The following is a 20,517-nucleotide window of genomic DNA, read 5'->3' as shown; positions in this document are numbered from 1 at the left end:
GCCCCCAGGCCATTGTTACTGGTGTCAGATGTTAAAAGGGTCTCACAGATAACATTAAGGGGTCGATTCCGATTCGGGGAAAAAAACGCCCGTACGATTTGTATCCGGAGCCCTCTCCGTACGAATCATACCCGTCCGTCCGAGTCGCGAAGTATGATCCGTATTCTGTGAATCCGTCCGAATCTTCACAATCCGTACGTATTGCAAGGCTGAAACCGTGAACTGTACGACTCGTACACATGCCGTACGACTCGTACACATGCCGTACGGCCCGACGAGTACGATCCGGACCGGGGTAGGAGGACGCGATTCGTACGGTCCACGCCAGGTAAGGGCGAGTCGTACGGAAAAGCACACAAACACATACACACCGTACGGTCTGTACCCTCCATGATCGCAGGGGTACGGTGCGTACCCCTGCGATCATGAGGGGTACGCACCGTACCCGGGGGGGGGCCGTTCCGTACCTGTTTCGGCGCGAACTCTGCTTTTACGGCTCTTTTGAGCTCCCGTAGAAAAAGGGTCGTACGGTGCGTACCCGACACGTAGAGTCGTACAGTGTCTTGTACGACTTGTACGGAGTACGGCTCTTGGTACGAATCGTACTTCGTCGTACGTACGGGGGACGTTGCAGGGTACGATTCGTATGGGAAAAACGTTCCGAACGGCTATTCGGAGCGGTTTTTCCCGAATCGGAATCGACCCCCATGTTTACCAATATTAGGAGCACTCAGTATAGCCTCTTTAACTTTTGTGAAAGCTGTGGTGTGAGTATACTTTCATTCATATGATTTACCTATTTAAGAAGCCAGCTTGAAGATTGTACTGTGTCAGAGAAATGTCTTACAAATTTGTACATATATTCCTCATGTCCCAAGAAAGACTTTAGTCCTTCTTTGTTAAATGGAGAAGGAGCACTTTTTATGAAATCATATAAGCTGATTTCGGGCTTAAAACCTTCACTGGAGATGGCGTGTCCTAAGTAATCAACTGCTGTTACCCCAATTTTGCCATTTTCATTTTTAATGGTTAAGTCCGCTAGTTGGAGTTCCTTGTGTTCTCTCGAAGAACTGTATATCAAAATGTAGTCTTGGAAGTATAGTGTGCCTTTGCAATCTTTGAATATGTGTTGCATCTCCCTTTGGAACACTGCAGAAGCAGATGTTAGCCCAAAGGGCATTCTGCGTTTGTGAAATGCTCCAAAGGGTGTAATAAAAGAAGTAAGTGGTTTAAATGAATTGTTGAGTTCACAAAAATATTTAGCGTTGTTTATCAAACTTAACATTGGTTTTTCTGTCCACCCAAAAGTTTTGGTCCGTAAGGTCTTCACCTAATCTGATCTCATTGGAATTGTTTTTCTTGGTAATAACTATCGGGGCGAGCCACTTTTTATATCTCCAGTTGCAGGTCATATGTGTAGATAGATTAGAGGGCAGGGATATTATGCCACAACAGGAAGTGCAGAATAAACAGAAGGAGGACAATCTCTACATCTGCCAATGTCCTGGTAGAGATGCAATGCGGTCGAATTTGCAAGGAGGGAATTGAAAACAAGGCTGAATAGCCTAAATTACCACCAATCTTCAATGGCTGTCAGCTGGACAATGAGGAAGTGTAGTAGCGTCCTGGACAACAACCACTGTCGATACCGAGTTAACGAGCGCGGCCTGACACCCGGTGAACTTGAAACAGCAGCAGTTGACACCCACCTTACAAGAAGGCTTTAGCTGCACCAGGAAGCGATAGAAACGCCCAAACACTTCCTGCAGCTGTAACCTCCACCTCCGAACAGAAGGCACAGCAGACTAGGAAGCTTCCTAGTGCCTCAGCAATCGCCAACTCCTCAAGGTCTTCCATAACTCTAACTTCAGCGCAAAGAAAACTGATCACTTAAGCACAGGGGGCTATGACTCTGCGCTGAGGTGTACAGCAGCAACCGGGATCATATGCAAGATTTAGTTGGGTTCCTCACTCTGCTCCACTCTCACCACGGCTTACTTCAGCACAGAGGGTTACAGCTTCAGTCGGGCTTCCCAGACTCCGCATAGCAAAGCAACAATGCAGCTCACCTGGAGATGTAGATATCGATCCTCTGCACAGCTACTTCAGGCTCTGCCAAAAATGTTATGGTGTGACCAATGATCTCCGCTGGCGAACGAAGACTAAAGTTCCTCAGGGCGGCATACAGCTGTGTAAATCAGCTGATTCCTGCAGTCCAAAGCTCTCCTCGACTACCCAGTTCTCCAAAAAGAGAAAACGGTCATCAGGGAGATAACACTGACTGTCACTGGGCCTCAACAAGGGCCGAATTATTCTCAGAAATTTCAACATCAATGCATCATAAGTGGCAAGATACACTCACAGAGGTGAAGACCATATGCTGTCTCCTCCACAGCATCCCGTGATAGTTGCCAAATGGATAAGAAGATTCCACGAAGAGGTACGACTCTTTATTAACTTGTATATTAGATGTCCTCAAACAGTGCCTCCAGTCTCACCACACAGGGCAGATTTGACAGACCAAGAGCATTCTAAATCCACTCCCAAGGAATGTTCCAACTGCAAGTGGTAAAAAGGGGGGGGGGGAGATACCAAGGGAAAGAAAGATGGTAGGGTAATAAATATAAGATAAGGCAATTGGTATTGCTTAAGGTAAATCACGTCATCCCTCTACTCTATTTTAACCAAATGTATATTGTTACTCAATGTTTCTTTTTCATTGCATTTTAAACTGCTTATTTCTTTCTCTGAATAATGTTCTCTGAACATGTTTGCCTTTTAGGAAATTGGTAAAAATATTTACACCATCAAGGATGTGGTCAACGAAATACGTGACAAAGAAACTAAAAGACGTCTTGCTGTCTTGCCATATGAACTCCATTTTAAAGAGCCGCTGCCGGAGAATGTAAAATTAGGTGGATTATTTTACTCGAAGTTATATTTTTCTTTCCCCTTTTTGCGAGTCCTATCTTACCTTCGCCTTCTTATTTGTGATTTATTTTGTTTTGCTGATAATATCCAATAGCAAAATACATTTTGATATTAATCCTAATTCCCTACTAAAACGTTTTTACTAATTGTCCAGCAGGTAAATATGACCAGGTTGTTGTACAGCCAACTAAGATTTCAAGCCTTACACACACAGTGTCGAGAGACCAAGCGTTTTAGTTTTGCAGAGAGGCAAGAGTTGATTGGGTAGATGGGTTGGATAAAGTGTTAAAAAAGATGTGGAGAGTAAAGGAACATACAAGAAAATATAGCAAGGCAGTAAATGGGATTGGAAAAGACAGTGAAGATAGATAGACGTAACAAAGTTTGAGAGTACAAGGAAATGAAGGTGTGTGCGTATAGAGCAGGGGTACTCATAGTACGGCCCGCGGGCCGGATGCGGCCCGGCAAGCCTTCCTTGGCGGCCCGCGGACCTTCGAGACAATCGTGCCTGTGCTTAAAAAAATAATTTATTAGTGTTGGCAAACACCGCCGCAGCAGTGCTGGGCTCGGAGACCTTGATAATCACCGCTCCCCGGCCCCCACAGAGCAGAGGCTTTGTTGTATTTCACCCCTTAGCGCCTCTGCTCTGGGGAGCCGGGCGAGATGTTTGTCAGAGTGGAGATGCAGGGGCACTACAACAAAGCCTCCATAATATATAAATGGTCTTTTAACGACCTGCTAAGTACTTTGGTGCGACTGATGGACGGCTGTCTCTTTGCCCCCCCACACCCCCTTAATCACCCTGATGCGGTGTCCATTCACTCACAGTCGTGTGGACACTCCTGTAATTATCAGAAGGGCGCGCGCAAACTGCATTTTAGTCATGAGAAACTTCTTGCCAGATAGGGATCTTTCTGTGTGTGCGCGCTGAGGAAGCTGTATCAGCCCGGGCTGAAGGCTGACACAGACAGACACACACAGTGAGATGACAGAGGGGGAGGGAGAGGGAGAGCTGGATGGAAAGAGAGATGGAGAGGGAGGGCAGGAGGGAGAGAGGGAGGGCAGGAGGGAGGGAGATGGAGGGCAGGAGGGACAGGGAGGGCAGGAGGGACAGGGAGGGCAGGAGGGAGAGGGAGGGCAGGAGGGAGGGCAGGAGGGAGAGAGGGAGGGCAGGATGGAGGGCAGGAGAGAGAGAGGGAGGACAGGAGGGAGAGAGAGGGCATGAGGGAGAGGGAGAGAGGGAGGGCAGGAGGGAGGGCAGGAGGGAGATGGAGGGCAGGAGGGAGAGGGCAGGAGGGAGAGGGAGGGCAGGAGGGAGAGGGAGGGCAGGAGGGAGAGGGAGGGCAGGAGGGAGAGGGAGGGCAGGAGGGAGAGAGGGCAGGAGGGAGAGAGAGGGCAGGAGGGAGAGAGAGGGCAGGAGGGAGATGGAGGGCAGGAGGGAGATGGAGGGCAGGAGGGAGATGGAGGGCAGGAGGGAGAGGGAGGGCAGGAGGGAGAGAGAGAGGGAGGGCAGGAGGGAGAGAGAGGGCAGGAGGGAGAGGGAGGGAGAGGGCAGGAGGGAGAGGGAGGGAGAGGGCAGGAGGGAGAGGGAGGGAGAGGGCAGGAGGGAGAGAGAGGGGAGGAGGGAGAGAGAGGGCAGGAGGGAGGGCGGGAGAGGGAGGGCAGGAGGGAGAGGAAGGGCAGGAGGGAGAGGGAGGGCAGGAGGGAGATGGAGGGAGATGGAGGGCAGGAGGGAGAGGGAGGGCAGGAGGGAGAGGGAGGGCAGGAGGGAGATGGAGGGCAGGAGGGAGATGGAGGGCAGGAGGGAGACGGAGGGCAGGAGGGTGAGGGAGGGCAGGAGGGAGAGAGAGAGGGAAGGCAGGAGGGAGGGCAGGAGGGAGAGAGAGGGCAGGAGGGAGAGAGAGGGCAGGAGGGAGAGGGAGGGAGAGGGAAGGAGAGGGAGGGAGAGAGAGGGCAGGAGGGAGAGAGAGGGCAGGAGGAGAGAGAGGGAGAGAGAGGGCAGGAGGGAGGGAGGGCGGGAGAGGGAGGGCAGGAGGGAGAGGAAGGGCAGGTGGGAGAGGAAGGGCAGGTGGGAGAGGAAGGGCAGGTGGGAGAGGGAGGGAGAGAGAGGGCAGGAGGGAGAGAGAGGGCAAGAGGGAGGGCAGGAGGGAGAGGGAGGGCAGGAGGGAGAGGGAGGGCAGGAGGGAGAGGGAGGGCAGGAGGGTGAGGAAGGGAGAGATAGGGCAGGAGGGAGGGCAGGAGGGAGAGAGAGGGCAGGATGGAGGGCAGGATGGAGAGAGAGAGGGAGAGAGAGCAGGAGGGCGGGAGAGGGAGGGCAGGAGGGAGAGGGAGGGCAGGAGGGAGAGGGAGGGAGAGGGAGGGCAGGAGGGAGAGGGAGGGCAGGAGGGAGAGAGAGGGCAGGAGGGAGAGGGAGGGCAGGAGGGACAGGGAGGGCAGGAGGGACAGGGAGGGCAGGAGGGAGAGGGAGGGCAGGAGGGAGAGGGAGGGCAGGAGGGAGAGAGAGAGGGCAGGAGGGAGGGCAGGAGGGAGAGGGAGAGGGAGGGCAGGAGGGAGAGGGAGGACAGAAGGGAGAGAGAGAGAGATGGAGAGGGAGGGCAGGAGGGAGAGGAAGGGAGAGATAGGGCAGGAGGGAGGGCAGGAGGGAGAGAGAGGGCAGGATGGAGGGCAGGAGGGAGAGGGAGAGGAAGAGAGAGCAGGAGGGCGGGAGAGGGAGGGCAGGAGGGAGAGGGAGGGCAGGAGGGGGAGAGAGGGAGGGCAGGAGGGGGAGAGAGGGAGGGCAGGAGGGAGAGAGAGGGCAGGAGGGAGAGGGAGGGCAGGAGGGAGAGAGAGGGCAGGAGGAAGGGCAGGAGGGAGAGGGAGGGCAGGAGGGAGAGGGAGGACAGGAGGGAGAGAGAGAGATGGAGAGGGAGGGCAGGAGGGAGAGAGAGATGTATGTATGCTGGGTCTGGTGGCTCAGTGGATGAAGGCATCTGCTGCAGGGACCTGTGTGCAACCTCATGGTCACAAGTTTTCTTTTTGTTTTAGCCCCGCCCCCTCCCCCTCTGACCCCGCCCCCACTGGTGCGGCCCTCGGCCACAAACCACACTGTAAATTTGGCCCCCGAGAGAAAGTTTGTGAGTACCCATGGTATAGAGGAAGAGGACAGCTGATACGAACAGAAAACAGTAGGAGGAATGTAAACTCAGCTTTGATATGAGATATGGAGTAAAGGAAAATGAATAAGAGGTTGCAACGACTTAAAAAGAATCTGAGTAGGTAATTAAAGAGCAAAGGGAAATATTTGTTGAAGGCAGTTAAAGAATAAAAGTCCAATTGGAAAAGGAAAGTTGATAGTAAGAGTTGGAGAAAGAGACGATGTAAAAGCTAGAGAAGAGTTAAGATAAATGGGGCGAGGAAGGTAGAAGATAATATGAAAAAGACGGTACAGCTGCGGAAAACTGCAGACCAGGGTAGTTAGTAAAAAAAAATTGGTTATGATGCAGAGTCCAGGAAGGTAGGCAGGAAAGATTGGTGGAGGGTAAAGGAAAGTAGGCCGTATTTAGGGGGTAAGGATGAAAGAGGAGGAGGCATGTAAAAAAATAAGACTGAGAAAGGAAAGATAAAGTAATGTGGAGTGTGAAGGGAAATGAGTGGGAAAAGGTAGGGGGCCATGGGAAAAAGAAATTTATAAAAGAACGGAATAGGATGAAGTAGATAGAGTGAAGAACACTGTAGGGAATTACATTAATTACTGAAGGGCTGTTATATCACTTCTCTTAAGTGACATTTAAACAAATTGTGATTTCTTTTATTTGGGGTGCATGTCTTTAAGAAATAACCTTACCAATCGTACATTTCTTTGTATGCAGCAGTTGTTAGACTTTCCATAGCAAACATTAATATCTTTGTTTCCCCACAGTGACAGAGTTTGCAAAGAAGACAGGTGACTATCCCAGCCTTTCAGCCACTGATCTGAAAGTGCTGGCCTTGGCTTACCAACTGGTGGCTGAACATATTGGTGTGGATCATCTGAGACAAGAACCAGAACAGAAGGTGAGGCAGTGGAGTAAAAAGCATCACAGCAGACTGTTTCCCTATATTCAGTACTTGGAATAGGATCTGTACACTAATTGCAGTTTCCTGCACAGCATATTCAGTTGCCTTGTAACAACACACTCATTTTTGTTTGCAGATTACAGTGACTTCAACAGTTCAACATCCAGAGGCCCCTGTGAACCTGGCTGGCTTTCACCTCCCTTCCAAGGTAGCACCATTTAGATGTTGTTTTTGACATTTTGTGTTTACTCACCCTTTTTTCCTTAATTTGTAGTCTTTTGTGAGGATGCCTCCGATCTTGCAGTTTTGTGCCTGTGACTTTATCGTGAAAACAAAACTTGGTTGTTGGGTCAAACTGCCAGTCATATTTAAGTTTTGTATTTGAAGGTTGTCCTTAAAACCAGTATATTTGCTTTTGGAATGAAATCTCTAGGAATGAACAAAATTACCCTCCTTTTCTCTTACCTTGGGTAAATGACCTTTTCAGCAAGGATGTTGAATTTATTAAAATATCTAATTGTTCATGGGGCAGGTTGCTTCATAAATCTACTTGTCCTGTAACAAAATCCACTTGTCCCTTTGGTGCCATCTAGTGCGGCAACACATTATGGCAGCAATCTCATTATATAAGAGCACTTGTATAGTTTCTCTGACTATGCCAGGGCTCATACCATAGTAGTGTTTAAATACTAGCAATCCCTTTATATTGCCACGTTTCTGCAGATCTACATACTGGGACTGAAGGTAGTGGTAAGCAATAGTTCCAGGGTTGGAATGCCCTTTTGAGTCTGTGCAAACCTACTAACTTGCATGTTTTAAGGGGTTTCAACAACTCTTCTCTAATATTTTCTAATACTGAGAGATGTTGGAAATCTACTCATGATAATGGCAGACGTAAACCTTCTTCCAGAGTTGGGGAAAAAAGTGGTTGGAGGGAAAATTAACTTGCAAACACTCAGGTTTTCGCATGAGCAAATCTACAAATGCATATTTGTTCATGCTAAAATGCAGTTCACAAATATTTTTTAGGAGTACAATTTTTTGCTCTACTTCTGTAAATTCTTGTGAATGTACGAAAGCCATATAGCTGCACTTATTGCAAGGACATATACCAAGGGTGCACTTTTGAGACTTTCTTTAATAATTGGACACCTAATTTGGTCTGGCGTTAACCATGACCTTTTGGGTTTATTAAAATTCTCTCTCTATATCGGGTGGCTTCACTGTGAGCGACAGCATTCTGCTCTTTCACAAGCAGCATATCAGCACTCAAAGTAGTTTTGTTCAGTGCCAATAACTAATGTGGCAGTGTGTGCTTTTTTGAGACCAAAAACAATTTTTGCTTTTGCCAATATTTGTTTTAATGGTGAGGGCCCGGCAGCTCTCACATCAATAAGGTTTTACAAAAACCATGCCAAACCAAGTCGCACATTGCCAAAATTAAAAGCTGACCACCAATTTCAGACCTACTGGCTTTGCCAATGCTTGTTTATTTTTGTTTCCCGTAATCTTATTGAAACTGGTTACATTGATTTTCCAATATGAATATTTTTGGGAAATACTAGCATGCATCAACACATTTTACTAAATGATGCTGCAAAGAAATGGTACCTGAAGTGTTACAGTAGTTTAGCAAAATGTTTTTTCCCTACTTTCATTTTTTTAGGAACATTTTATATTGAAAGCATAGAATCAATAATCTTGCTTTCATGCTTCTGCAAATATTTGCATTCTGGCAGCATTTTGTAGGGCCTCATATTGCTAAACTTTGAAACTGTGTACCTATGTTTATACTGGAACCACTGTCAGTAGTGCAGTCAGAATTTACATTTACTTGGAGTGCTCACCCTTATAATAAAGGCTTTAAAATAATGAACCATAAATAAAAATTTGAACAGCATTAACATATGCACACAAATATTCACGTAACTGCGGGCGGTGCCCTTCCCTGACCCTTAATGTGGTACTGCAAACTGGCAGCCAAAGGGTTTGTGCTGCAGGGGGTTGGGCGTACTTCTCCCAAGGACAAAATACACATTAAAACTTGTTGCCCATAACCCCAAACAATATGTCCTGGGCGTCGGGCTACAGGAATTCCACATCCCTGAATTTTCAGTGAGTGCTTGATGTCTTGGAGACAAAAAATAAACATTTGTGTGTGGAGCTCATTTATGCTCAGTGGACGTGATTCCTGGCCAGATGTGTATACTCTCACCCCGTGTAATGTACACTCTAAATAGTAAGTGCCACTGGGTGATTGATGTCTGATGCAGGTGGCGCTGAAAAGGAGGAGACCTGCTTTAGTGTTGTTCCCTGTCGAGCTGTGTGGAAACTTGTGTATTTACACTGTTTTACAGGCAGCTTGGTTCCTTCATTGATGATGTGCTGGTAAAAGGATCCCTTTTTGTGATGACACCCTTTCCAATACCGTAATATTAGATCCAAGTAACAGACCCACCAGAGCACTGCTTCCCAAACCTTTTAGAACCACGACCGAATGTTTAGAACTACAAACTTTCACAGACCGCCTATCCCTAATGGATGAGGCATGTGATTTCCCCCCCCCCATCCTTTTAATGTAACTAAAGCATCGTGTGGTAGCACACCTCATTTACAGACCACATATTTTCCATTGAAATGGCTTCTGAATTTGCACAGATGTAGTTTTTACTGCTAAAACTATATTGCACACAAACGATAATTTGTGGAAATTGGGTTTCAGTGAATGTTTATAATTTGTGCATCACAAGTAAAGTGTTGTGATTTGTTTTGATCCTATTAAAATCTTTATTTCTATCACACTTCAGAATTACAAAAACATTTGCTTCGTTGTTGATTTGCTGCTTGCTGAATGTGTTCTGTTCATTTACAGGTATTTCCATTTAGCTGTGTTATAAAAACATTACATCCTACAGTGATTACTTTCACAGGCCCTGTACACCAGCAAGATCGTCACATAAGTCAGTCAGTCAAAAAAAACTTTATTCGATAAATCAATATAAAAAAAAGTCACTTTACTTCTCTTTCTCTGACTGCAAAGTGATTGGAGTTGGTAAATGCCAATCTCAATGTAAAAGAAAAAGTAATTTGTCAAGACCAAGCCTGAAATTTGATCTATCTTTGAAGCTCCGCAAATATGACAAGATGAATACCGATTTTAAATGCATCTTTATTATTTGTACTTTTGCGACCCACCCAAAAAATTGGATCATAAGCCACAGTTTGGGAAATGCTGCACCAGAGGAATATAATACCTTGGTGATAGTAAGAAGCTAACCCCACAACCGTGGTCTCTCATTGGTCAGAGCTGGACCTCCTCTGAGAGACTCAATCATTTTTCACAGTTATGCTCTTCATTCCTCAGAAGCCTTCTGTTGTGGTGTTCTGTGTTATGCATTTTTGTTTTCCTAAGTGGTGTTTGAGCCAGACAACAACCTGAAGTACTCCTTTTATTTCCTAGCCGAAAACAGAATCTCCCTCACTGTCGGGAAAGGATCAGAGGTTTGCTGGACCAGAAAATCCTGAATTTGGATCTTTCATATTCTGGAGAGACCCTCTCCCCAGCATCGAGGAGGATCTACTGGAGTTACTGGTATGAGTTGGAACTGAAATGTGTTTTTTTCTTGTTCTTATGTCAGGTCTTCAACTTATTTGCTGCTTTATTTCCATTCATTAGCTGTCTACTCTTGCAGGAATGTATTGCCCTGACTGCAGCACTGGGAGTAGTGATAGTTAAGAATTGAACAAAAACCCTCTGAAGGCATTTAATTAAACTATGTTGATATGTTGTTCATGGCAGTCAAACCATTTCATTGTTCTTGTGCATCACACTTGGATCCACTCTCCAGTGACTGCGGAAAATGATACTTCAACTTCCAGTGCTTCACAAATGTCAGCTGTGATTAGAGCCTCTGCTACACTCCACTCTAAATGTCTTTGCAGATTGGCTTTTCGTTCAGGCACTTTGCTTTCCACCATTGAAGCCAGTGTGAATACTACCAGTTAGGTTGGAAATTAAGCACATCGTTGTCTGTAGCAGGTATGCACAACAAAGGTAGAGCGTGCCTGGACCAGTGCTAGATTTAACATGGCAGCCAGTGACCATGTACATACCGTCCATGGAGTTTCATTGTTTGTAAATTTACTTTACATCGATGTTCCGAAAATCTAGCAATGAACCCAGACACCCTTGGTCTGTTGGTTGACTTGTGACAGCCGGAAACTGCTAACTCAGAACATGCTTCTAAAGTATTCTAATTTGATCCACTATGCAAGGCCATCAAAGGTTAATGAGACACCTCACATATGGAAAGGAAATTATTTTACCGATAGAAGAATAGTCTACATCTGTACAGTAACCTGCTGGGGACATGAAGGGTATCTCCTGGATTCCTATTAACATTGTGTCAACAAGAACATAGATGTGCGAAAGAACTCTTAAAACAGAACATCGCACACCCACCAAACACAGCTTGGGTAGGACTTAAAGTGGCTGTTGTGAGCACAACAGCACCCAACACACTAGCACAACCTCCTGCATTTAGCATACATCTGTGCAACCAATGCAGTGCAGACATGCCATATACAGGCATATGCATCAACGGAAATACCTCCCGGTAAAACAGCGATTCGGAAAAACAGGCCGATACCGAACGCAAAACCATAAATTGCAATGCATCAAACCGAAAATCGGAAAAAAATAAAGAACCGCTAAATGGCCCCGCGGTAAATTACCGATTCGTTAAACAGACATTCGGAAATACCGAACCACAAAGCAATAGTTCGGAAATACCGATTAGGCAATAACGAATGGAAATGGTATGCATGAACAGTCGCTAATACCGGAAATCCCCAAAATCGCTATTTAGCATGAGCAAAATAAGGGGAATCACAATCAGGAGGTAAAGTTAACAGAAGGACAGAAAAAAAAAATAAAACCCCATCAGCAGGTGCTGACAATCAGTTACCCTTCATAAATGCCCTGGGAAACCCCACATGTACACCAAAATGGCTGCCCTGTACGTGCTTGCTAGGAGGTGGAGGATCAACGCCCAGGCCCAGCGCAGGAGGATGATACAGGACAGGATCTTCAGGGTTCGCATCACTTTGCTGGGGCAGACCGAGGAACAGGTGTACGCCAAGTACAGACTGAACCGTGCCATGATAATGCACCTAATAGCAGACCTGACACCCTTACTGCAGCACGAGACCCGTCGGACCAACGCCATACCTGCCCATGTGCAGGTGCTATGCTGCCTGCACCTGCTTGCATCTGGTTCAGTGTGGGACCTCAGCTCCTGAGCTCTGCCTCCTCCTCTGTGCAACTCCGGACACTGAATGCAGCGTGGGTGTCCTACTTCCTGGTTGTGATGTCATCAGCCTGCTTCCGAAGCGTCGCGTTATTTTCCCGTTTTCGGTATTACCGAATCCGCTATTACCGGATCCGGTAATACCGACTCGGTATTTCCGAATACGGTTTTTGTTACTCGCGCTGGCGTTTACTCGTTCTTTATTAGCGATTATTACCGACTCGGTAATTTTTACCGATTACTTTGATGCATCGCGGTTTGCATGTTCATATTAGCGATTCGTTATTTTTCGGTATTACCGACTGGTATTTACGAACGTTGATGCATATGCCAGTAAGTTTGGTGTCAACGTGCTTCCCTAAGCTTTCCACTAAGTATCAGACATGAACATCCAACACAACATCCTAATCGGGATAGATCTCAACATAACCATTCCCAAGTTTAACCAACTATGTCATCAACCTGCCGATTCGATTTATAGACTGGTCTATACCAAATGTGTTTGGTTCACCCAACACAGTCCAAATAAGGCAGGTGATGGCTATCTAGACCTCAGTACTTGCGTTTAGTTTGCACACAAACAAACCTGCCAGGCAGTGTGCAAGACAGATATCTCCAGGATGGAAACATCCTGGCAAGACCTATTGCTGTCCCTAACTAATTTATAATCTAAATAAGATATCTTTACAGTGCTAGCTACTTAACACAGCTCAGAATAAACATCAGGCTTTGCTCAGCCATGGAATCTGTTTGTGGTGTGAAAAGGTACCAAACTCGATCAACGCTATGAAGCCATCTCAAAGGCAGAAGATTTGCAATACAAATACATAGACCATGTCCTTTACAGAGGATAATGAAGAATAAAAACTGATGGAAGGTGTAGATTGGAGAGGAAATCTGATCAATGCTTCTATATGCATGAGTCCCTTTGGCATTTACCCTCTTTTCCGTCCATAAACAGAGCTCTCCAAGTGCAGCAGTGAGTGTGGCGATCCACAGGGAGCCACAGGAAACAACCGATGACCTTGGCACAGTTCTGGATACAACAGGCACTGACAGCGAGGAAGAAGACAACGAGGAGGAGGAGGAGGAGGAAGATGATGATGGGGGAGGATGGATCACTCCCAGTAACATTAAGCAGGTCCAGCTAGATATGAGATCTGGGGAACCACCCATAAATGTCAAGGTCGGCTGCCTCACCACTGACTTTGCTATGCAGGTAAAGGGACCTTAATTATGAACGTCATTCGGGGAGATTACTGTTGAATGTGTTACCCTTGTTGGAAAGCCTTTTGGGAGCGTGGTTGTGACTTGAACAAAACTTGGATATATATATTTTTTTAATTCTATCTCCTATTTGTTGCATGTGATAAATGTACACATCTGTATTTTGCAGCCTTGCTCAGTTGAACTCAAAGTAATAATGTTCTGTTGCTACCCCATGTTTTACGTGTGAACTAGAAAGAAATGCTGCTTCTGCACAGAAAAGTACCTACACATTTCACCATTATACTCGATTTGTTTGTTGAAATGTGCCTGCAGAGAAGCCCAGTATATTACATATTTTCAGAATATTCATTCAGAAAAAACGACTGCTCCTTTTTAAGATCTTATTGACGTTCTGTACATCTAAAGGGGTAATATCTCACAGTTCTAGGCCTGATAACTGGGGACAATGTTGAGTGGTCCTGGTCATTACATCTCATAAGCTGTGTAACCCTTTCACTGTATTGGTTTCTCTGTTTTCCCATACATTTTATGACAATTATTTATGTTATAAGGGAAGTGAAAGGGCTACAAAATGCTAGCAAGCTATAATAAATATTACCTACTCTGGGAACTATTATTTGCTTACAGAAACATATCTCACAGCACGACTCACAAGGATACACTTCACATTGGTTACACTTCTCATTGTGTACAAGTACATTGATAAGGAGCTTTGAATGGGTTGAGTGTAGTGGTTATTTAAATTAAAACATGATTGTGACCAACTATCCGATTGTCCCATCCTCCATCAAGTGTATTGTATTCTATAATACTATTAATGTAGATTTTACTACTCCGCGTGGGGCTGCTGAAACTCGAGAGCTAACACCGATATCACTTTACACCATGCAGACTGTGTGGTTTGTAGAGTGTTGTCTTTGTTATGATCCTCTCTAGGAAGTGTTATCATGTTGTGCGATATAACCACTGAGATCTGGTTGTTATGTTATGGGGTGTTGGCCATGTGATGAAGTGTCGGAGAGAGAGCAAGAGGTAACTTATTAGCCTGCGGTACATAGTCTGCTGGCAGCTTTGATCAGCTTTATGATTCCACACAGTGATGTTTTGATTTTTTTTGTCCAGTTTGCTGGTTGGGTCGTCCACTTTGAGGTCTTATGAACCTAGACCAGTACTGTTGGGGGCATTGCATTGGAGATCTGTCTGGTTGGATTGCATTAGAGTCAACTCTCATATCATGGTGATAAAAAGTGTAGTAGATATATAACTGAGATCTGCAAGGTGGACTATGTTTGTCCTTCGGTGGTTAGTGTGTAAAAGACCGTACCAGTTATTACATGTCTTCCAGTAATTATGCAATGGACTGTTGCCGTAGGCAGACAGGCGTATAACCCTGGATGAAAATTACACTTATAGTGATTCTGACTTTAGTCCGAACATCTCGGTCCATATAATATAAATGTTCATTATGCAGCCTTGCTTGAAGTATGTTTCACTGTGGGGCATTGGAGTGCAGGATGATAGTGCGGTAAAAGACCAAAGGAGATAAGCGGTCAGAGGCTGGACAGTAGGAGAGCATACTGTAATGTGCAGCAAGAGAGTACTATTTCTTTACTCTGCCAAAGTGTCATGTCTGCTGTTGCATTCCGGGTGGTACTCAGTTAGTACATTTTACATTGTGACTCTAGAACAGATGTAAGTGAGGGTCGTGTTACAAGTGTAACCTCGCAACTACAGAATCTGTATTGGTCACTCGCTGCTATAACTTAGCGATTTGAATCTCACTGATTTTTCACCTTGACAATGAAGAATCTGCCCTCCATTGTTTTCAGGTTAGTAAATTGAATACCATTCACGGTGTAATATTAGCACCTGGCTTTACAGCACTATAGACAAAAGTGGTGTATGAAGAACTTTGTAAAAATAAGTTGTTACTGTTATTGCTTATCTAATTCTCTTGTCACCTAGTATCAATGACAAGAACAATGTCTCTTTCATGCCATTTGAAGTTACCCCACTACCTGTGATAGTCCCACCTCAACATTTTCAGCAAAAGCTGCTGTGGCATCGCTGTTGCTCATACGGGGAGGGGTGTGCACTAGAGACAGGCCGCCACCCTTAACGCAGTGCGTTCAGAGACCATGGAATATCCATGTTAATGGTGTTGAAAAGCAGGGTCAGAAGGAATGTGTGGTCTTTTGACAAAACCGTAATGTCCAGAATCAGTCTATAAGAGAGCGCACAGATGCTGTTCAGCAGACAGTACAATCATTACGATAGATAATAGATAATGCAGTAATATATAATATATAGCTCCCCTACTTAACCAACAAGAGGACATAAATCCAGTCAAGTGGGCCATCAGCAACGCCGCCTTCATGTTTTGTCTACACACTTCAAGCTACAGTTTCAAATCATCCAGGGGCTGCCAGGAAATCTACTTTTTGTGTCACCAGCCCTGCTAGTCTACCCATGTTTGGGGGAAACAGCTTCCATTGTGAAGAGTGAGTCTGTATCTAGTGAAAGTGGTTCCCCTTTACATACAATGATGTAGTACCGGAGGCCAAAATGTAGATGCTAGTATTGTGTAGTCAGTGAAGGCGTTATGCTTCTCATTGTGCTGTGAGCCCACGCTTGCGTATTAAAAAAAAAAAATAATAATAATCATTGACCAGTTAGCTTTTCCTCTGGTTCTCTATCTCCATCATGTAACGAGTCACTATCGTCATCTTCTGGGCCACCCGATCTCATGAGTAGACCCATTGACGGTTGCTGTGTTGTGCAAAATGGCTCAGGGTGCAATAGGTTTGTAGCTTGTTGTAGAGTCCTGCAGGAATTCTACTCTGAAGACATCAGAATCCTGTGTCTGGGATTTCAAAGACCCTATACAAGCTCCATTGAACATTCAAAATCTAGCGCTGATGTGGTTAAAAAATGGTGCCCTAATACTTGGGCACATGGCAAATGAACCTAAATGAAAACCCCATCTGGTTAGTCTTGGCACCCGTCATTTTTTGTGTTGTACACATCCACACATTTTACTTTTGTTCGTAAGGCCATAAATGACCACAATAATAAATGGATGCAGCTTCGCAATGAGGTACAACAATAACTGGGCCATGAACAGTGACAGCACTCGCATGTACAAATGTCAAGATGTTCATGCATAAGGGAGCATAACATAGAGATGTCTGTTATGGCTGCTTCCTGGAAGGCCTCTGCTTCTGAATCCAGTTAGAGGCAGTTAGGCCGTTCGTGGACTTATGGAACTGTGTACAGGAGAAATTATGTGGTAGCTGATACCATCAATTTCAATTTTCCTACTCCGAAAACTCACACTGAGGAGGGAACAGAGGATAGGTTTATAAAATTGGTAGCCATTGTTTGGAGCAGTGACTAGACTTGTTATGTCTGTGGATGTTAAGATGCTCAGCTTCTGCTATTTGGTACCGGTACCTAAAAACCGAAGATGCTTCAAATGTGGGGGAAAAACATTGCTTTTAAAACACTTTTTGTTGTCACTGCTTGCTTAGTAAAGATATTGTCATTTGTGTCTTTTTTTTAATTGGCATTTACTTTAAATTATTTATGTGGGGCCAATAAAATTCAAAAACTTGAGAATACACTTGCCCTCACAGACATCTGGACATTGAATCTTTGACTGTGGTTTGTATTTCAAATCCTCGATCACCTAAATGGGACTTTTTTCTTTTCAGTGCGGTAGAGCCATATGGAAATGCTGTTATTGAGTCTCAGTGGAGCATCTTCCAGACTTATCTGTGGTACTACAAAATATGATTTAGGATAGCAAGAAATGTGAAGGGCTGGCTTAAAAATAGCGTTGGGATGGTGAGGGGCGACCTTGGACCACTCATTGGGTAGTGGTAGTGGTTCTGTGTGTTTTGGTTTCGGTAGTATTGCGTGCATTTCTTTGTTGAACTGGAATCTTTTTCAAGCACGTGTGCACCTCTTAAAAAGTGAGGAATTCAGTTTCACATAAAGGATTCAAAGTAAGATTTTTTTTGTTACACATGGAAAATCCACAGCTGAGACCATTAGGTAATAGCTCTGTAGTTGAAAATGCAGAAAAACACGTGGGGCATCCTCTCTGGGAACTTCTTCCTTACAATCAAACAAGTACAATATGGATCTAATCAGACAAATGATGAAACTGATATTGCGTTCTCTTGTGTTGAAACAAATGTGTGCTGTTCGATGCCCCATATGGAGAAATTACACAAAACAGCAGATATGCTTTCTTTATATCCAGAGGCAAAATGTCTGATGAATTTCGTCGTGTAATTGCTCAGTTGCACTTTTACCTAAATTTCAATGGAGTTTGCTACCTTAAGATAGTTGCTAAGTCCATGGGCAATAATGCGCCATATCAATATACAAATCTAAATTAGCACTTCTTGAGAATTATCATGTATTCCAATGTCCCTAGTGGGGTTAAAAAAAAAATTAAGTGGTGGTGTCACTTTATTGGTGGTATCATAGTAATTTGGATGTTACAGAATTGAGAACATTTTGAAAATACCATCAAACTATGATACTGCTCACAGTTGCATTGGGCTATCCAGCCGTTACCTCCCTCGACACTACAATTATTCCAAACCAAGGAACATAAAAAACAGACATCTGTGTGAAGAGCACGGAGGAGATTAATTTGCCAAGACCAGAGAGTTTCAGTCCTAAAACATTATTTGCAACATTACCCGACAGGCAGTTGAAATGAATATGGAGAAATGTATGTAATCAATAGCTGTTTCAAGAAATGAGGAGAAAGTGTTATATTTGTTTGACCATAGTAGCTGTTTGTAAGCAACTTCATGAATGCCCAAGAACAGTGTGCACATACGACAACCCACCAAGCTCTCTAACCAAAACAGAGTACTAATCCGAAATTGAAAATAATTCTACCATACACTGCACAATAAAAGCAGATCGAGAAAATTATGTATTCACACTTTACTGTCACTTGCAGACTGATCAAGCATTACAGATGATTCCAAAAGACCATATGTGAACATTTTATACAGAAAACTCAACTTCAAAGATTATTTAATTAAAGGAGGTAGGCTTCAGGATTCACATCGGCATTTAAACCAACAAGTGTAGGATATATCCATGCCTAAACTCTGTTCACTGTAATATAATCATCACATGACCTTCAACTAGAAAATTAATTCCTATCTGAAATTATGAGAAGTATGATTCTCAGAACGCTGTATAGGCAGGCAAATGTGCATGGGGTAAAGGGTATATTGAACAAAACTCCCGTAAATTCAAGTTAACATTGGTAAACACACCTATGGTTAATTTCAGTATGAAATCAAAATCTTCAGCTCATAACATTAAAAAGCAACATCAATACGTGCAGGTACAATATCCGATCTTTGAACAAATAGAACCTTCATTACAAGGTGGAGATTTAAACAGAAAACCTTTGCTGTATTTACTTTTTTGGGCTTGAGAAACTAGAAACTTGAAACTATGAAACTGGTAAAGTTGAGTGATGTTGAAAATTTGGCATAGTTTCTTTAAGTGTGAATGGTTGTTGGGCCCAATCTACTAGGAGAAGCATACATTTTAATGAATTTGTAGATTAATGAACGGAAAACCTTCTCTATAAAGACTCTTTAAATATTCCTATAATTGATCTTTGTGTACATTGGTGTAGTGTTTGTTCCTATATGTTTCCTTATTAGACGACAAATGTATATTAAAGGTTCCAGAATTAATATTTTCGCAAGACTACATTTAGCTTGTCTCCCAGAAACCCATATGAAATACATTGCATTAAAACACCGGAATAGAAAGTGTAGTGGTTTGCGAATATTTTTGTGTGCTCTCCAGATTAAGCATTGTTATCGTAAAACTTTACCTTTTGGCTGTGTGTTTTGCTCAGAATGATGAAAAACGTTCTGTTTATAGAACTGTTTGGATACATTTTTTCCTCTGTTGAAGGATACTCCCCAGAACGCCAACACAATTATCCACTAAATAAAATTATGGGTTTTTTTTAACAAAAGAAGTATAAATACAATTGGAACTATAAGGTTTCCATTAAAACATTCTATGTGGAAGTAAAAGTCCTGATTTTCAATTCTTTGTTTGAAACTTTTTTTTAAAAATCCGATAGAGCCTCTGGAAGGCTGGTCTAATTGGCTCATCGGAATGTCTGCGGTGTGGCACGGCTGTGGGTACACTGCTGCATACAGTGTGGACATGCCCTAGATTGATTGGGTTCTGGAGGGGTGTATGGAATTGCTTGTCTGAGGTCTTGGGGTGGGACCTCCCGCGCACCCACCGGTTGGGTTTGCTCCATGTCCTCGAGGGCGTGGGTGGGAACATCTACAAGCGCCACTTATTGCTACTGGGCTTAATAGTGGCAGCGAGATCTAGCCAGAGCGTGGAAGAGTGTCCGGGCCCCCCCCCTGTGTGCATGGAAGGCCGGTTTGGATTTTTATATGGGATTGGAACGACCTGTGTTTGAGGCGAGGGGCTGCCCAAATAAGCATTTTAAGATCTGGAAAAGATGGGCGGAGTACAGGGGGCTGCTTCTCGATCCCCCGGAGGTGCAAGAGGAAGAGTTATAGCCATTGGTACCCGAGTGCCTCCTTGCGGTGTCATGCCTTACGACCGATGTTACTGAGTGTCTACTGCACGTGCATTGGGTTAGGGTGGGATAAGGGGTGGGTAGTGGGGGTGTTGGGCATTGGGAGTTGTTGGGGGGACTAGGGTTGGGGAGGGGGTTCCTTACTTGATTTCTTCTTCTATTCCTTGGTTTTTATTATGATGTGTGTACACTACGCTGCAATGTTTGGTGGCGCTCTCCTGATTGTGGAGAACCACGCCTTTTGCTCTGCTTTCACTCAAATGAAAATAAAAAAATTGTTGTGAAAAAAAAAAAATCCGATAGAGCTCTGTGCACTGCTTAGAAAACATCCCAGTGTGACCTATTATTTATTATAAGTTAATATGTGTCAGGAGAGGTATAACGGGGGGGCAC

General features: G+C 44.4%; 1 protein-coding gene across 1 annotated transcript in view; it reads left to right on the top strand.

The window, feature by feature from the left end:
* The window catches only part of NOB1 (NIN1 (RPN12) binding protein 1 homolog), an 86,216-nt gene that overhangs the window by 24,254 nt on the left and 41,445 nt on the right, over window positions 1–20,517 (top strand). The window contains exons 2-6 of the mRNA XM_078671101.1: window positions 2,783–2,915; window positions 6,830–6,963; window positions 7,103–7,174; window positions 10,427–10,558; window positions 13,237–13,494. Of these exons, the coding sequence (XP_078527227.1) occupies window positions 2,783–2,915; window positions 6,830–6,963; window positions 7,103–7,174; window positions 10,427–10,558; window positions 13,237–13,494 (729 nt within the window). The remainder of the gene's footprint in view (window positions 1–2,782; window positions 2,916–6,829; window positions 6,964–7,102; window positions 7,175–10,426; window positions 10,559–13,236; window positions 13,495–20,517) is intronic.

Source organism: Lissotriton helveticus, chromosome 12 (genome assembly GCF_964261635.1).
Source record: "Lissotriton helveticus chromosome 12, aLisHel1.1, whole genome shotgun sequence".
Taxonomy (NCBI): domain Eukaryota; kingdom Metazoa; phylum Chordata; class Amphibia; order Caudata; family Salamandridae; genus Lissotriton; species Lissotriton helveticus.
Note: the sequence above shows the minus strand (reverse complement) of the source record. Positions and strands in the feature narration are given on the sequence as shown.